This window comes from Dryobates pubescens, chromosome 5 (genome assembly GCF_014839835.1).
Source record: "Dryobates pubescens isolate bDryPub1 chromosome 5, bDryPub1.pri, whole genome shotgun sequence".
In the NCBI taxonomy this organism is placed as follows: Eukaryota; Metazoa; Chordata; class Aves; order Piciformes; family Picidae; genus Dryobates; species Dryobates pubescens.
The window spans coordinates 7,333,630-7,352,252 of NC_071616.1; the positions used below are offsets into that span (position 1 = coordinate 7,333,630).

General features: G+C 44.5%; 1 protein-coding gene across 1 annotated transcript in view; it reads right to left on the bottom strand.

Annotated features, from left to right (window-relative positions):
• LOC104298871 (cytosolic phospholipase A2 epsilon) overlaps positions 1-18,623 on the bottom strand; it is a 53,052-nt gene that overhangs the window by 20,643 nt on the left and 13,786 nt on the right. The window contains 7 exon segments of the mRNA XM_009898981.2: positions 88-257; positions 1,182-1,245; positions 1,667-1,709; positions 2,773-2,813; positions 4,229-4,357; positions 6,473-6,609; positions 15,312-15,387. Coding sequence (XP_009897283.2) covers positions 88-257; positions 1,182-1,245; positions 1,667-1,709; positions 2,773-2,813; positions 4,229-4,357; positions 6,473-6,609; positions 15,312-15,387 — 660 coding nt within the window.

Consider the following 18,623-nt stretch of genomic DNA (forward strand, 5'->3'; position numbering starts at 1 on the left):
TTTTGGTTACTCAAAAACGTTCTCCTGTTGCTGCCTAGTTATGCATACAGGTCAAATCACAGAAGAGTCTGTGTTGTCTACACGTACAAAGGCAGGAAGCCTCCTTGTCTTTGTGAGTGCAATATCCAGAGAGGGTTGCTTGTATTTGGCATAGTGGAAGAAAGTGGAATCTGGAAGAGCAGAGCAGGAGTCACAGTCCACTGAAATTCTCTGGGTTTCTTCAAAGGATCCTCTCACTGTAAATGTTAGCTCATTCTCTAGAACAATGAGATAAAATGCACACAAAAAGTCACTTCCAATTGCAAAAAGGAAAATAAAAAAAGCTAAAATCTAGCTTTGAACAAACCCCTTCCCCTCTTTTATTGCATGTGGAAAGCTGTCTTCTGAAAGGGATCCAAGACCCAAACATTACAGGTATCCTTACAATAGTTTGAGCAAGAAACCAGGTGGGAGTGTGATGTGAATGGCACTGAATTTTAGACTGCTGCATTTCTATTGCAGTTGCATCATGAGAGAGTGAATACAGCCAGGTACTTTGCTTTGTAAATCATCCTCATCCCAGGGCAAATATTGAGTAAGAGTTCTCAGTCCCCTAAAATCAGACCTGGCTCTGCAGCAGATGGCTCTGTCTATACTAAGAGATCAGCTAACTCTGCCAGTGTGTGTTATGCATGCTCTGAGATTGCCTACCAGATCCAGCCCCTCAGGGGATGTGGGCAGAGGAACTTCTAGATTCTGGATTTGGATCAGGGTCAGGCAGGAACCAGCTGCTGAGTGGCTAACCCCTGCAAAAAATGAGGTGTTTCTCTGTGTATGCAGAAGTCAAACCCTCAGAGATCCTGAGGAAAAGTTAAGACTATGAACTATTGTGCCTGAGCAAGTAAGCTTCTTCAAGGGTTTAGCAGTACTACAGCAGAGGTTTTCAAGATCTTAGCCTGCAGTTTAGCTACCTTCTGTGCAAGTATCTGATGCAGTTTCTTGACTTGCACAAGGCTCCTCATAAAGTTAGAAGTCTGAACCTACACCTGCTGGAGAACTGGTGGCGTTGCCTACTGCAAAGATTTTACAAAGTGCCCTAAATGTGGCTAGTTAAAGAGGCAATATTTGGAAGAAGCAATTTCTAGACATTGTTAAAGAGGGTAAAAATCACTACTATTCAGTTAGAGAATTAACAAGCTTACCTGAAAGATGCTTCTTTTTCATCCTGCTATCCAAGTGAACTTCCAAGCAAGCTACTTCACGACACTAGAATAGATGTGATGGGCACAGAGACAGATTACTCATCCAGCCATCTCACCACCAGTGCTGGCAGATGTTGAGAGGGTCATTGTAGAAAGAGTCATTGCTTGAATGAGGGAATCAATCATGCTGGAGACTTCTGCCAGACTCAGTGAAAGTGGCAATTAACTTCATCATCATCATGTGGGAAGGTGGTGCTATGCTAAACACATTGCAATTTTCACTGGACGCAGACAAAAGGAAAAACTCTAGCAGTCTGAAGGCTCCTCTAAGATCATGCTGACCTCAAAGATAAGGCTTCTAAGAGGAGAAGAAATATCACTACAGAATGAAGATTTGCAATGTTTCCCTCACAGCCATCATAGCCAGCTAAGGTAAGGAATGATGTGGGAAAGAGCAAAAAAGAACAAAACAAATAATACTTTACCACTATTGCCCCATTTGTGATGATGTCTTCAGGAGGATCTGAGCTAGAAACAAGAACAAATAATATGTGCTTTATAAAGAATATAATCTGGCTGCTGTCCTGAACAGGACACAGTTTTATCTCTTAATTTTTTTTTCCTTAATTTGCTTCTTGCTTCTGCTTGAAGTATTCTCCTTTTTCACTAGATGTCTCATATCCCTCAGTTTAGGAAAGATGTTGAGTTGGTGGAATGTGTCCAGAGAAGGGCAACAAAGCTGGGGAGGGGTTTGGAACACAAGCCCTATGAGGAGAGGCTGAGGGACATAAGGTTGCTTAGCCTGGAGAAGAGGAGGCTCAGAGGAGACCTTATTGCTCTCTACAACTACCTGAGGGGAGGTTGTAGCCAGGTGGGGGTTGGTCTCTTCTCCCAGGCAACCAGCACCAGAACAAAAGGACACAGTCACAAGCTGTGCCAGGGAAGGTTTAGGCTGGATGTTAGGAAGAAGTTCTTCACAGAAAGAGTGATTTGCCATTGGAATGGGCTGCCTAGGGAGATGGTGGAGTCACCATCACTGGAGGTGTTTAAGAGGAGACTGGATAGGGTTCTTGGTGCCATGATTTATTTGATTAGATGATGTTGGATGATAGATTGGACTTGATGACCTCGAAGGTCTTTTCCAGCCTGGTCTGGTCTGGTCTATTCTATTCTATTCTACTCTATTCATAACTACCTATCAAAAATTATTTAATTGCATTAAGGCACCTGGAAAGTGTTTGTTACAGCCTCAGTAGTACAGGTGTGTCAAGGATTAGATAGCAATTCTCAGTCATGAGCTGCCCAGTGAATGCTCTCGAGAAAATCTATAGACTCGCTACAGTGGGAAGCACCAACCCCAGATAACCATCTCTGACCTATGGAAGTAATGGATAAATGTTAAGAGAAAGTCATGGAGTTACAAATTCTGTGTTCATTCTCCACATGATGGCATTTTCCTTTCTTGCAATGATTTGCTAATGGACACTAAATTTGGGAAAAGGGGTGGCTCTGGCTATTGAGATGACACTGGGTGTACAGAAGGTTTCCCTGCACTGCTGCACCATTCCCATAGTAATGGGGTTTTACTCACACACTCTCCAGGACAAACTCAACTTCCAGCTCCTCCCTTTTCTGAAAAGGAAAGAAGAAAATAAAAAGAAGCAGTCTCAGTTAGCATATTGAGGAGTTTACAAAGTGACCTTCATTTCTGCAAGCAGAGTATCCTTTATGCTTTAATAAGTAACAATAATCTTTTTTTGTGCTTGCTACTGTCAGCGCTAGAGGACAGGCAGCTTTTCCTAAGTGCCAGGTGCTGCACATTGGACACAACAACCCCATGCAGTGCTACAGGCTGGGGTCAGAGTGGCTGGAGAGCGGCCAGGCAGAAAGGCACCTGGGGGTACTGGTTGATAGTAGGCTGAACATGAGCCAGTAATGTGCCCAGGTGGCCAAGAAGGCCAATGGCATCCTGGCTTGCATCAGGAACAGTGTGGCCAGCAGGAGCAGCGAGGTCATTCTGCCCCTGTACTCAGTGCTGCTTAGGCTACACCTTGACTTCTGTGTCCAGTCCTGGGCCCCTCAGTTTAGGAAAGATGTTGAGTTGCTGAAATGTGTCCAGAGAAGGGCAATGAGGCTGGTGAGGGGTTTGGAACACAAGCCCTATGAGGAGAGGCTGAGGGAGCTGGAGTTGTTTAGCCTAGAGAAGAGTAAGCTCAGAGGAGACCTTGCTGTCTACAACTACCTGAAGGGAGGCTGTAGCCAGGTGGGGGTCAGTCTCTTCTCCCAGGCAGCCAGCACCAGAACAAGAGGACACAGTCACAAGCTGCACCAGGGGAGGTTTAAACTGGATGTTAGGATGAAGTTCTTCATAGAAAGAGTGATTTGCCATTGGAATGGGCTGCCCAGGGGGATGGTGGAGTCACCATCACTGGAGGTGTTTAGAAAGAGACTGGATGGGGTGCTTGGTGCCATGGTTTAGTTGATTAGATGGTGTTGTAGGATAGGTTGGACACAATCTCAAAGGTCTCTTCCAACCTGGTTAATTCTACTCTATTCTTTCTCAAGGACGAACAAAGGGTGTTTGATGCTTACGAGTCTCCTTAGTAAACCTTTATTTTTCACACTTTCTTCCCTGCCAGCTTCCACATGCAGAACACAATATGCTAAGACTTGGTGTTTAGTAAAATGTTGTGGGAACAGGCTGTTTTCCTGACCTTGTGGTGGTTTTGTTTTTAGAATCTTTGCGAGGATTAGATAAACTCTGTCAGTTTCTGCCAGGTTATTAAAAGCGCAAAGCTCTCCTAAAATTGCATCTGCCCTGGGCCTTTGAGAGTTTGGCCATGATGTGTGCCAGAGGAGAGCAGCAGGGATTTGAGAAGGTCATCTATTTTGTCCCTGGAGCACTGTTTCCAAGATTTCAATGAATTTTGTTGCATTTTTATCACCAAGCTGGTCCTGGTTACAAGGCAGAAGGGACAGCACACCCCTTCAGCCAGAAGGGAGGGAATTGATTTCAGGATGCACTAAAAGTCTAACTGAGCTCTTACCTGTGGATTTAGTGGGAATGCTGTGGACACTGTTTCCCCGAGTGGAATTTTAGCTACATCAAAAAGCACAATTGCACAGTCATCATCGCGAAGGATGTCATCATCAGAAACAGTAATTTCCAGAATATTCTAGGGAAAGAAATGAAAAAATCTTCAATTTGGTAGCATGGACTCAAGAAGCATGACTTTCTGCAGCTCTTCCAGGTTCAGCACTTGCTGTAGAAAGGAAAGACAAAAGCAGTGTAGACAAAATGTCACAAGGAAGAGTGTGAAAATTCGTACAATCTGCCATGAGGATGATTAAGGGACTGGAGCACTGCCCTACGAGGAGAGGCTGAGAGCCCTGGGGCTTTTTAGTCTAGAGAAGAAAAGACTGAGAGGGGATTTAATAAATGTGTATAAATACCTGAGGGCTGCCTGTCAAGAGGGAGGGGACAGGCTCTGCTCACTTGCAGACTGTGATAGGACAAGGGGTAATGGATATGAGCTACAGCACAAGAGGTTCCACCTTAACATGAGGAGGAACTTCTTCACTGTGAGGGTCACAGAGCACTGGAACAGGCTGCCCAGAGAAGTTGTGGACTCTTCTTCTCTGGAGACTTTCAAGCCCCATCTGGATGCATTCATGTGTGACCTGCACTAGATTCTACAGTCCTGCTGTAGCAGGGTGATTGGACTCAATGATCTCCAGAGGTCCCTTCCAACCCCTAACATCCTGTGATCCTGTGTGCTTCCAGTCTCAGCAATTAAGGCCAAACTGTGATTTCTTTTTATTCACCTTTTGTGCTCTCACCAAAAATGCAATCCTTTGTGAAGGAATATAGACAGCCAGAAGTCCTATATTGCCCCGGATCAACGGGGCAATAGAGGTCACTTCGTATCAATAATCACCTTTCTATGCCCTGTTTCAGACACCTGTTCATAGGTATTTGAGTATAATGTGATTATCAACAGCAAATTGAGTAAAGATATTAGCCATACAAGAGTTTAATAGCTTCCTAGCATTGATATGACATTATTTCATGTCCTCTCAGGAAAAGAATTCTTTTTTTGTGTTTGAATATTGATTTGTCTTTCCATTCCATATTTTCACTGTTTTGTTTGTCACTGGTCTCATCAGGTTCCTCCAAGGAGGTCAGACTCTCATTGCTGGCCTGCATCAAGAATAGTGTGGCCAGTAGGAGCAGGGAAGTCATTAGTGCCCCTGTACTCAGCACTGGTTAGGCTACACCTTGAGTCCTGTGTCCAGTTCTGGGCTCTTCAATTTAAGAAGGACATTGAGACTCTTGAACGTGTCCAGAGAAGGGCAACGAGGCTGGGGAGAGGCCTTGAGCACAGCCCTGTGAGGAGAGGCTGAGGGAGCTGGGGTTGTTTAGCCTGGAGAAGAGGAGGCTCAGGGGAGACCTTATTGCTCTCTACAACTACCTGAAGGATAGTTGTACCAGGAGGGGTCTCTCGTTGGTCTCTTCTCCCAGGCAACCAGCACCAGAACAAGAGGACACAGTCTCAAGCTGCACCAGGGGAAGTTTAGGCTTGAGGTGAGGTGAAAGTTCTTCACAGAGAGGGTTGTTAGCCATTGGAATGTGCTGCCCAGGGAGGTGGTGGAGTCACCATCCCTGGAGGTGTTCAAGAGGGGATTGGACATGGCACTTGGTGCCATGGTGCTGTGGTCTAGTAGTCATCATCATCATCATCATCATAATATACCAGGTTGGAAGAGACCTTCAAGATCATTGCGTCCAACCCATCAACCAATCCAACCCACCTAAACAATTAAACCATGGCACCAAGCACCCCATCAAGTCTCCTCCTGAACACCTCCAATGATGATGACTCCACCACCTCCCAGGCAATCACTCTCTCTGTATAGAACTTCTTCCTAACATCCAACCTAAACCTCCCCTGGAGCAGCTTGAGACTGTGTCCTCTTGTTCTGGTACTGGCTGCCTGGGAGAAGAGACCAACATCTGCCTGTCTACAACTTCCCTTCATGAGGTGTTGGGTGACAGGTTGGACTTCATGATCTTTGAGGTCTTTTCCAACCTCGTTGATTCTATATCAATAATAACTATCTGTAAGGGGAGGAGAAGAGTTCAGCAAAAGCTAAAAGTCTTTTGCTCCAGTTTGCTACGGGAACATTAAGAGAAGTCAGAAAGACATTGGAAGACATGACATCCTGGTTTGGGCTAAACTGAAAGAAGCTGCAAGAGAGGAGATGAAGAAGAGAGTTTTCACTTTGTGTACCTTGACTTGCCTCTGTATCCTGAAGTAGAAAGTTTCATTCCATGTGGGATTTCTGCAGTTTTTGATGGTTTTGGTGTGGAATTTTTCATCTGAAGCAGTTGGCAACCAGAGGCTCACGTAGCAATCTGATTGGCTTACTACAGAAACATAGGCACAAAATATGTGGCAGTAGAAGCATGACACAAGAGGAGGAGGCATTGAAATGCTCTGTATCTTGACCATGGATGAGAGATGGTCAGTTCTTTCTGATATACATCAGCCAAAACAGGATGATAGAGATCACATAGCTGGATGAAATTTGTTTGCTGTTCATCATCAGACTTTTTAACAAGCATTGTATTCAAATAACTATTCACAGTATGGCACATTTGGAAAAAAAAATATAGTCCTAGCCAGTAGACAGAACAATGTGTATGGCCAGGACCTTTGTATAGCTCCTTATCAACATTGTTTGAGCTCTTTTCAGAATTGGCAGGAGAAGAAAGTGCAGCTAATGCACCAGGGAGTGAGCCCCAGCCCTTGGGAGGGATTGGGCGTAAATTGCCTCGGCAGCAATTCAACCTTGTGAGAAATCTTAAAAGAATCAGGTTTGAGGCTGATTCAGATAATAAACATCTGGCATACCTGGTTATTAACCCTTCACAATGGAAAATTAATTATTCCAGCTACCTAGATCTCCTTAGGTGGGGTAGGAAAGGAGAGGCCTACCAGCAGTACAGTTGCTTCTTCAGGAGGTCAGTAGGTAGCTGGAGCCTCTTCCTTGGGTCTACTGATGCCTGAAAGACCTGGAAGCCATTTCCTACTCCAGCTCTTCCCAGGTAAAATTAAGTGACAGAAAGGACTTGAATCTTGTGAATGAAGGGATTGAACCTACACTTTCTATAAAGAATCATGTTTCTTAGATCATGAACCAAGCAAACACCAAAGAGATTCTCAGACTTTGGACAGGAACTTCTCCAGAGGCAACTGGAAGGGCTGATCCATCCTGTGGTGTAAACCTAGGCTTTGAATATGACCTTGAAGATAAGGTGAGGTGAAAACACTAGGATGAAGTACATCCTTTTCCCATGGAGAAAGGGGACTATGCCATATATGGTTTTGCCACAATTCAGCTACAGTCCTTACTGATGAGGACAGGTTACTTTTCCCCCATAAAATTTCAGTGGCTTTCTATATTTTCCTTGAGTTGCAGAGGTAGTATCAGCTATTCCCCACACTGTGACTCTAACTGAGCTTCAGTATTTTTTACAGAAGTGGCAGTTCACTTGAAGCCAGGATAAGCTGTGAGGTGAATGGTGGGACAGATCAAAAATAACAGGATAGCTGGATGTCTGCTGCATACTCAGGAGCCTATGATACCCTCAGGTACCTGACTAACCAGCTGTTTCTGCTCCCTCTTATCCCTGCAAACAAAAGCATACCAAACAGTTACTGATTATTGGCCAGTTTATTCACTGCTACCTGAGAGCTAATATGAAAATGGTGTTTGCATTTTCTTCGTGCTCTAATTCTAATTCAACTGCTGGGTATCATTAGTAATTTCATGCCAGGCCAGGCCCTTAGTTTGGTGAATGTGTTGCAACTTCATGCCCTAATGTTACCCCGTGTAGATGCTGAGACATCTGAACTCTCGGTCTCCTTGGCACTCAGCACTAGGTGACCCTGATATCCTTACCCATTTTTCAACAACTTCTGCTTCAATTACATTTGTTTGTTGGTGGGACTATTTCTTACCTCTGTCTTCAAGCTAAAAATTGGCTAAAATTCAGTACTGAACTGAGAAGTTGAGAACTGCAGCCAGCTGGTTCCTACCCTGTGAGAGTGTGGTTCTAGGACATGTATCTGAAATGAACCATCACATGCTAAAATCATTCATCTCCATCACAAGTAAGGAGGAAACTACAGCACTGAAAACCAAAGCATGTAAGAAAACCTTGTCTCATAGGAACAATGAATATAAACTATGAAATCCCATCTGTCCTGTTAGTGCATTTCATAACATCAAAAGGAAGAAATAATTTTCTCCTAGTGAATTCCTCTCCACCTGCACAGACAGGTTCCTCTTGAATCCTAGTTTACTACTAAAAGGAGAACAGCCACTCCCATTTCTCAATCATCAGATGTGGTCTCCAGGGAAATTTTCCCTTGCCAGCATAGTGTGATGCAAACCACACAGGCCAAGTGATGAGTCCTCCACTTGGGTCAAAACAGCCCCTTGCAACACTACAGTCTTGGGGAAGAGTGGCTGGAAAGTTGTCCAGCACAAAAGGATCTGGCTGTCTTGGTTGACAACTGACTGAACATGAGCCAGGAATGTGTTCAGGTGGCCAAGAAGGACAACATCATCCTTGCCTGTATCAGTAATATTGTGGCCAGCAGGAGAAGGGAAGTGATTGTGCCTCTGGTGCCCAGCACTGGTGACACTGTGCCTCAAATACTGTGTTCAGTTTTAGTCCCCTCACACAAGAAAGTCATTGAGGTGTTGGAGCAGTCCAGAGAAGGGCAACAAAGATGGTGAAGGGCCTAGAGAACAAATCTTATGAGGAGTGGCTCAGGGAACTGGGATTGTTTAGTCTGGAGAAGGAGGTTGAGAGAAGACCTCACTGCTCTCTACAACTCCCTAAAAGAAGGCTGTCATGAAGTGGGTGTTGGTCTCTTCTCCCTAGGTATCAAGTGATAGGACTAGATGAAATGGCCTCAAATTTTCCCAGGGGAGGTTTAGATTGGATATTAGAAAAAAAAATAAAATTCTTCACTAAAAGAGCAATCAGGCACTGGAATGGGTTGTCCAGTGAGGTGGTGAGGTTACCACTTCTGGAGGTGTTCAAAAGAGGTGCAGACATGGTCATGCTTTAATGGCCATGTTGGGGTCAGGTCAGTGGTTCAACTTAGAGGTCTTTTCCAAATAGAACAATTCTATGATTCCATGAAACATGAAGAAGTTACCTCCAGATGCTGTCTAAGAGCCCATTTGAACTGAACTGTGTTCTCTAAGGTGTCCACATGAAACTCTCATCTGTAAGTGTAATAATAATACTCTCTGTAGATTGTTTGTGGGAATAACAAATGCTCAGAGATGAACTGTGCTCAATCATTGAAGCTGTTTACCAGGAATGTGGTCCCATGTCAATGAGGTCTCCACTATTTCCAGCCACTTCAGTTGAGTAGCAAAGCAGGACTTACTCCCTGGAGCGCAGACTCAGTGGGTACAATACCTGCTGCAGTTACAGAGCAAAGCTTTCCCGCCCTGAGTCACCTCTTTCTTCTGTGCCACCAGCTTGCATTCTTGGGGCTGGACCATGAACATCACCTGCACTAGGTGTATTCTCCCTAATTTGCTTACATTTATATTACATAGCAAAAAACCCTCTGATGACTTTGGAGGATCACTCTGATTTGCAAAGGCTCCAGAACTGACTCAATCTTTTGAATGGATAGAAGAGCAGCTTCTACAAAATAGTTTCATACTCTGGGGGAAAAGAAAAATTCTGAGCTCCTCTTTTATAAATATACAAGGTCACTCTTCATCCAAAGATGAAAAACAAGAAGAAGGTCTGAAAATAAGAGTACAGGGTATGATTGTTTTGCCCTCCCAGCCAAGAACAACAGGTTTTTCTTTCACAGCTGAGAGCTTCAACAGACAGATTTCTACAGTTAGAATATATACCTGGTAAGCACAGTCACATTTCAACCCCCACACCCTGTAAGATTTCACCTCAGCTCTACCAGCTGCATCACGGAGATCCCACAGCACACTCTCTTGAACTGGCAGGACAACATCCAGAAAAGATGTTTCTGCCTCTGAGAAGAAATCACCTGTCAGCCTGAAACTCCCTCCAAGTAGTTTCTTACTGGAACATGCAGCTCAAATTCACCTCTGTAGTCCAGGTAGAGTGTGGCAAATGCCCCGTACCAGTGAGGCATTTTTCACCCACGTTGGCTGCAGCTTTGGATTGAGGAAGGGAATTTCACTGCAAAGCAGGTGCCAGACACTAGAGTCCCATAAACTTCAGGAGAACTGCTTTCTCTCTAGCATACCCATTACCACCCCAGCCTAACTTTGTGTGAGCATTGAAGCTTGATGGTGACAGGGTGAGGGTAAGTGACCTCATCTGGGCACCCACCTCTCTAGTGCCCACAGTAAGATCAGGGAGTGCCAGAAATGTGTGTTTGAATGTGACCTATGATTACAAACTGGCATAAAGGTCAGTTAGGAACACAGTGAAAATTAATTAGCTCAGGTCTGCCAGGAGCATTTGCATGGCAAGATAAGAGAGAAATGAGCTGAACATTACCTAAGTATAGAGGAGCCCACAGAAGTGGTGGACTGACTGTAGGCATATGAAAAGGGCTAACTGATCCATTGAAGAGGAGCCCAGCACTTTCTTTTTGGTCCTGGGTTTGTTTTTTTTCCTTTGTATGAAAACAGATGCAATCCTTGCCAAGCTCCACCAGCACATGCTGCCTACAGGCAAAGGCGTAACACCAGATTTCAGAGTAAACTGGGACTCCATCCCAGGCTTGCGAAACAAGCAGCACACAGGTATTGAGGTGCACGTTTGAAAAACACCCACGACCAAGCTGGCTGCACATGACAGTGAGGAATGTGAGTGGAACTATGGAGAAATTGGTGTTCTCTGAAGCCAGGATTTGACAAGTCACAGAATCAGAATCACAAAATCACCAAGGTTGGAAGAGACCTCAAAGATCATCGAGTCCCACCTGTCACCACAGACCTCATGACTAAATCACAGCATCAAGTGCCACATCCAATTCCCTCTTGAACGCCTCCAGGGATGGTGACTCCACCACCTCCCTGAGCAGCCCGTTCCAATGGCTAAAGACTCTCTCAGTGAAGAACTTTCTTCTCACCTTGAGCCTAACCCCCCCAGCGCAGCTTAAGACTGTGTCCTCTTGTTCTGGTGCTGGTTGCCTGGGACAAGAGACCAACCCCCACCTGGCTACAACCACCCTTCAGGTAGTTGTAGACAGCAACAAGGTCTCCCCTGAGCCTCCTCTTCTCCAGGCTAAACAATGCCAGCTCCCTCAGCCTCTCCTCACAGGGCTGTGCTCAAGGCCTCTCCCCAGCCTTGTTGCCCTTCTCTGGACACGTTCAAGAGTCTCAATGTCCTCCTTAAATTGAGGGGCCCAGAACTGGACACAGGATTCAAGGTGTGGCCTAACCAGTGCTGAGTACAGCGGCACAATGACTTCCCTGCTCCTGCTGGCCACACTATTTCTGATGCATGCCAGGATGCCATTGACCGCCTTGGCCACCTGGACACACTGCTGGCTCATGTTCAGCCGGCTGTCAATCAGCACCCTCGGGTCCCTTTCTATTTGGCTGCTATGGCCAAAGACCCTGGCTATCTGCACTTGCAAGAGAGAAAAACAGGAGAATGGGCAGGTTTTAGCCAGGTGGAGGTGAACAGAAACTCGCACCAGCAGATAACTGCATGTGCTTGGAAAGATGGGAAGCCAGCACACAGGCAGGCAAAGCAAGTCATAGAAGCTTCTACAGCTGTTTGTAAATGTGGCTTGTTCCTGGATTTGATGTTGTAAGAAAAACAATCAAGGGAAATCTGAAACATGTTATCAGCAAAACTGTCAGCCTTTCACTGAGGTCTCACAGTCAGGTAGCACCTGTACCAGCTGCTCATAATCCATTTTCCAGGGCAAGAGATCATATTTCTGAGACAAAGCTTGGTAAACAGCATTTTCTAATGCTCATCAGCACACATTAGTCTGTGCAGTTACTTTAGTTCAGTCAAGTACTTTCAAATGTCAAACCCAAAGCATTAAGCTAAAAATGACATAATTGTCAGCGCAAAAGCAAGCCCCTAAAAACTACCAGGTATCTCTTTGTATTGTACTGCAGTATTTAAATCACATGGCACCACACCACTTTTCCTGGGAGATTCCAGCTTCTTTGAGAGCACAGCCAGGTTGCTGCTTAGTCAGCAAAGAGCCACTTAATAGTTGTTTATCCCTTGTTCAGTGGCATGCTGGTTTACAGCGCTCCCTTGGGTATGACATCCTCAAGAAACAGGCCCAAAGTCACAAAGTACCCGGGGCATTGCTGACAGAAAAGAGAAAGACATCCTTTTCTTTACCTTCTGGTCCCCAAATCTTGTTTACTGGTAAATAACAAAAGCATCTGGAGATACTTCTCACTGCTTCTAGAACTGACCTCATATCTTAAACCGGGATCCCTCTACACATAATAAAAGATAACCCTTTTCAAAATGAGCACATCATCTAAATAGAGAAGAGAGAGAAAATATGTGGGAGAAGGTATTCTGTCACCCATGATTAATAGGGCAACAGAGGCACAGCCTTTGGATGGTTTCCCTACATTTATGCAACAAGCCTGTTGGCAGAGCTACAAACCGAGCCCGGACATCTTGATCCCTTCCCCAGAGATGTAGGCTTCAGTAACAATAGGAACTTCCTAAATGTCTGCATCTAATTATGTAAAACTGCTGCTGAAATCCCACTGTCCTCAGGATGGAGGATGAGGTCGTAAGAGTAACACCATTTTCTGAGAATGCAGCATCATTTTACTTTGTGTAATCCCTTTGCATAAGCAGGTGAATCATGGTTCTTATCTTGTCATTTAATTTCCATTGTAGATCAAAGGTAACACTGCAAGAAATTAAATCAGCGCTCCAAAAGGGATGAAGGTGAGGTCTTGGAGGTATGTGCAGTGTTTCACAGCTATGAAAAACAGTAGAAATTAATTTGACCTTCTCTATATCCTACAATACTTCTACCTTTTCAACCCAGTTACTATTCCCAGAGCATGTGAACTGGACACTTCATTTTAGCCTGGAGAAGAGGAGGCTCAGAGGAGACCTTATTGCTCTCTACAGCTACCTGAAGGGAGGTTGTAGACAGGTGGGGGCTGGTCTCTTCTCCCAGGCAACCAGCACCAGAACAAGAGGACACAGTCTCAAGCTGCACCAGGGGAGGTTTAGACTGGATGTTAGGAAGAAGTTCTTCACAGAAAGAGAGATTGGCCATTGGAATGTGCTGCCCAGGGTGGTGGTGGAGTCACCATCACTGGAGGTGTTTAGGAAGAGACTGGATGGGGTTCTTGGTGCCATGGTTTAGTTGATTAGATGGTGTTGGATGATGGGTTGGACTTGATGATCTCAAAGGTCTTTTCCAACCTGGTTAATTCTATTCTATCTCATTTCTTTGAAGAAGTTGTGCCTGTCATAGATATTGTCCAAGTTTCTAACTTCAGGGAATGTATCAAGACAACCTGAGAATCCTTGACATGTAACTTACATTCCTCTGACAGCTTTGGTAACTGCACTGAAACCACCACATTTTGGAGTACCATAGCTAAAGAATTGACTCTTGGCTTGTTCAAACAGCAATTGTAAATGACTTTTTGCCTTGATAGATCCTCTAGCTGTACTAAAAATATTAAAAAGTGGGAAGACAGAGGAGTGAAGTAACATGTTATGTGAAATGTTGAGCAGTGGAGAAGCTGTGGTGTTAGTGAACTGCAGCATAATCTCCCAAACCAGACAAAAACTGCACAGAAAAGGGAGGAAAAGCATTATGTTAAAGGAATATACAAAACTGTAGTGATTCCTGACCCAGTATGTTCATGAGGCACATAGAGGAATCACAGAAGAAAATTCTCCATAGAAAATCCTCTGTGGAAGTGTAGCCTGTAAAGCCTGACCAAATAGCACACATTTTCAGAATACTTTGCATGAAAGCTGCAGTGTACTATGTACTGCAGTCCCCAAAGGACTTCTGTTATGCATCTTTCAGTGGGGTATGGATGTCAGATAACAACGTGGCTGCTCAGGACAGGCACACCTTACACCTCACATATGCTCACTGAACTTCTAAGATGTGGTGGAGCACTTTAGAGCAAAGAAATATGAGCAACTCAGATGTGTAACAATTTCAGGCCTGTATTCTGTGTGTTTGTTATGGACAAGGGATATAAACACCCAGGTATTAAAACTGGGGTTAGGATATTTTCACACCTCTTAAATAGCCAACCTGTCTGTGTTTTGCTGACTGATGAAAGTCTTAAAGCCTAATGATTTAGTTGATGCCCTACCTGGCATTGACCTGTTACTGAATTCTTAAATCCAAACAACCAAAAAAACCTCTCTGTAGACAGATCATCTGTGGCAGAAACTGGTTTTGAGTGCAATTTCTTAGGTGGTGTGATTTCTCTGGTTTTCTGTTTGTGGAGTGGCTAGCTGTGGTGGTTTGAGACTTAAAAGCTCAGATGGGGGCAAGGCTGAAAATGCTTCCCCTGCTCCCCCCCCTCCTCCCTCCCAACAGAGAGGGGGGGAAAAAAAAAAAGGGGGGGAGGGAGCAAATCCACCAAGAAATAATTTGGAGTCAGCTTGGAAGTAGAGAGGTAAAGAGTTTTCTTTAAACAATATATATATATATATGTATATATATATGAAACAATAACAGGTAAGATTCACAAGGGCAAGGAACAAGGATGGATGGGAGGGGAAAAAAAACCAAGAATACAGAACCAGTCTCTCTGAAGAGGTTCAGAGGCAGCAGGGGGAAGGAAGGCAGCTGCAGTAGCTGTCATCCAGGAAGGCAGGAGCCAAAAAGAGCTAATGGCTGCAATGTCCTCCCTTTTATACCCTAGCTGGGCAGGGAGAGGGGAATGGAACAGACTCAGTTTCCCAAGGGGAAAACACCCTGCAGGGAGGGTAGAGCACTCACAAGCCCTTCCCCCCTGTTTTCAGGATGGGCATTAACCCATCACACTAGCACAGCAGGGGCTGATCCAGTAAACTCAAAGCTGTATAATGTCAGTAAAAAAGAATCTGGTACTTACAAAAATCTGCCTGATGAGCATTTCTCAACTTTATGATTCGTACAGTGAGCAAGGAGTAAGGTGACATTTCTTCCTGCTGAAAAAAAATGACAAAGGAGATGTGTTTTAAATGTTGGGAACATGTATTTATTGTAATGACGACCAAACACTGAAAGGAATCCAGGTTCTACCAAAGCCATTGTTTCCAGTTGGCACTGCAGCAAGAATACAATAGGAAACCAAATGGACTTTCCCCACCAGCTATCAGCTGCTACAGTCTGAAGCTGCCTAAGCATACGAACAGAAAGGGTGGAAGGAGAGGATGAACAGACAAAAAAGATAAAAGAGGTAAATAAGCAGAGAAAGTTCAGTTAGCCAGCTGCATTAAATCAGGCATGTGGCCATCAGCACAAAATTCTATCAATCACAGATCTGAAAGGGAGGTTGCAGCCAGGAGGGGGTTGATCTCTTCTCCCACACAATCAGCGCCAGAACAAGAGGACACAGTCTCAAACTGCACCAGGGGAAGTTCAGGCTCGAGATGAGGAGAAAGTTCTTCACAGAGAGAGTTGTTAACCATTGGAATGTGCTGCCCAGGGAGGTGGTGGAGTTACCATCCGTGGCGGTGTTCAGGAGGGGATTGGATGTGGCACTTGGTGCCATGGTTTAGTAGTTATGAGGTGTTGGGTGACAGGTTGGACTTGATGATCTTTGAGGTCTTTTCCAACTTTATTGATTCTATGATTCTAGGAAATGCTCCAATTTTGGCTGGGAAAAAAAAAGTAGAGTGATCCTTTCAGGTTTTCTTACTTGTTTTTAAAAGAATTATTTTCATGCTAGGTGTCAAAGGATTAGCTTTAGCACCTCAGGGAATGTCTCAGGTCACCAGGGCAATGCATAGCTTTAGACAAACACTCCAGGCTTCCCTTGTGGGAACACAGATTTTCCTTAGCAAGTGTGGTTATCGGATGGATAAGCATGGAGTAGTGCAACAAAGTACATGGGTTTGACTCTAATGCATCTCAAAGAAAGCTATCTCCAGCTCCCTGTCAGGCCTGACCAACTGGGTCTATAGAAATTGTGCCAATCACATGTGCCTTAGGGGTTTTACATCTTCAGAGAACATGTCCAAGATATCCATAACCTTTAGAGGTCACTTCCAACCCAAACCACTCTATGACTCTATGTCTAGCCAAAGCAACTAGAGTGTCAGCAGAGACTCAGGGGCTGACAGAATGTGAGGGGATGGAAGGGACCTTGAAAGAGCATTCAGTCCAACATCCCTGCCAGAGCAGGATCACCTAGAGCAGATCACACAGGAGCTCTTCCGGGCAGGTCTTGAATATCTCCAGAGAGAGAGACTCCACAGCCCCCCTAGGCAGCCTGTTCCGGTGTTCTGATGCAGAAAATGTGCAAAGCTTACAATGGCTGCAGCAGAGATGGCTGACTGCATTCCCTAGCTGTGGAAACATTTGTGGAAAATTTGTCAAAACAGCTGAAATTTATAGGAAGGAAAGAGGGTTGCACCATGGCTGTACACAACAGACTGAATTTAAAAAGGCTGAATCAGCACCAAGGATGGCTACCTGCATCATAATTGAGGAAAAGAGGCAGCAAAAAAAGGAGGAATTTCAGAAATTTCAGACTATATTGAGTAATAAACTCCCAAGTTGATGTATGATTACAACAGGAACAGGTCTTGTTAGCTAACTGGGATAATACAGTAAGACTCAAGCTGTGGCAGGGGAAGTTTAAGCTGGAGGTGAGGAGAAAGTTCTTCACAGAAAGAGTTACTGGCCATTGGAATGTCCTGCTCAGGGAGGTGGTGGAGTCACCCTCCCTGGAGGTGCTCAAAAAAGATTTGGACGTGGCACTTGGAGCCATGGTTTAGTTGTCAGGAGGTGTTGGGTGACAGGTTGGACTTGATGATCTCTGAGGTCTTTTCCAAGCTTATTGATTCTATGACTCTGTGACTGCAGTGAATGCTAGAGAATAAGAGTCTGCACAGGAAAGAAAACACTCTTTCAAAGTCTGTATGCTGACTGTATACAGATATGTCATCAGCAGATTCTGGGTTGCTTATCTCCAGTAAGATGGGAAGATACTAAAAGTATAACATATATTTTTAAAAGTGGCCTTGAGAGTGTCAGTTTATGGAACAGTAATGGGTTTTGTGAGGAATTCTGAGTAAAAGATCAACCAAACCAAAATGGATTAAAGTGAGGCAGATCTGGAAATATGAAAGGGTCAGTTTGCACTTCTAATAGCAAGGGTCTGTGAAAAGTTATAAAATGACCAAACTAATTATGATGACACTTGAAGATCTGCAGAAAGATACTCATGGAATACTGAAGGCAGAGTATGTATTGGGGTCAAGCAATAGGTGGCCACTTCGGAGAGGTGGAGGGAGAGGTGGAGGGAGAGGTGGAGGGAGAGGTGGAGGGAGAGGTGGAGGGAGAGGTGGAGGGAGAGGTGGAGGGAGAGGTGGAGGGAGAGGTGGAGGGAGAGGTGGAGGGAGAGGTGGAGGGAGAGGTGGAGGGAGAGGTGGAGGGAGAGGTGGAGGGAGAGGTGGAGGGAGAGGTGGAGGGAGAGGTGGAGGAGTGAATGCCAGAAGAATAGAATAGAATAGAATAGAATAGAATAGAATAGAATAGAATAGAATAGAATAGAATAGACCAGACCAGGTTGGAAGAGACCTTCAAGATCATCGCGTCCAACCCATCAACCAATCCAACCCACCTAAACAACTAAACCATGGCACCAAGCACCCCATCAAGTCTCCTCCTGAACACCTCCAATGATGGTGACTCCACCACCTCCTCGGGCAGCCCATTCCAATGGGCAATCAGGACAGATCAGTAATTCTTTGTAAAGTCATGTCATGAAACAACAAAATGTAGGCAAAATATGAAGCAGTTGTGAAAGTTAACAAAGGGAAGTTTGAAGAGATTATCTGAAGTGAAAATGGAAGAGTGCTGTTGGAAGATGATGAAATCCTTAGATGTTATCTGGGTGTTTTTTTTCTGAGAAATTTCTATTAAAGTAACAGAAAAACTCTCTAGTGAAATAAGAGAAAGTACATTACAGGTGCTGCTACTGGGACAAGAGTTAAAGACAGATAAAAAGGTCAAAGTATACAAAAATCAGTCAGACAAGACAGTACATCAGTGAAGTGTGTAAAGCATCAGACCACAGGGAATTCATCGAGGCAAAATCTAGCTCAGCCTTCCAAATCATCTCCATCTCTATGAGGCTGAAAAAGATGACGGTCAGAAGAGGCATTTGCAAAAAAAAAAATGGCAGTAATTCTCAAGCTATGAAGTCATCCAATGA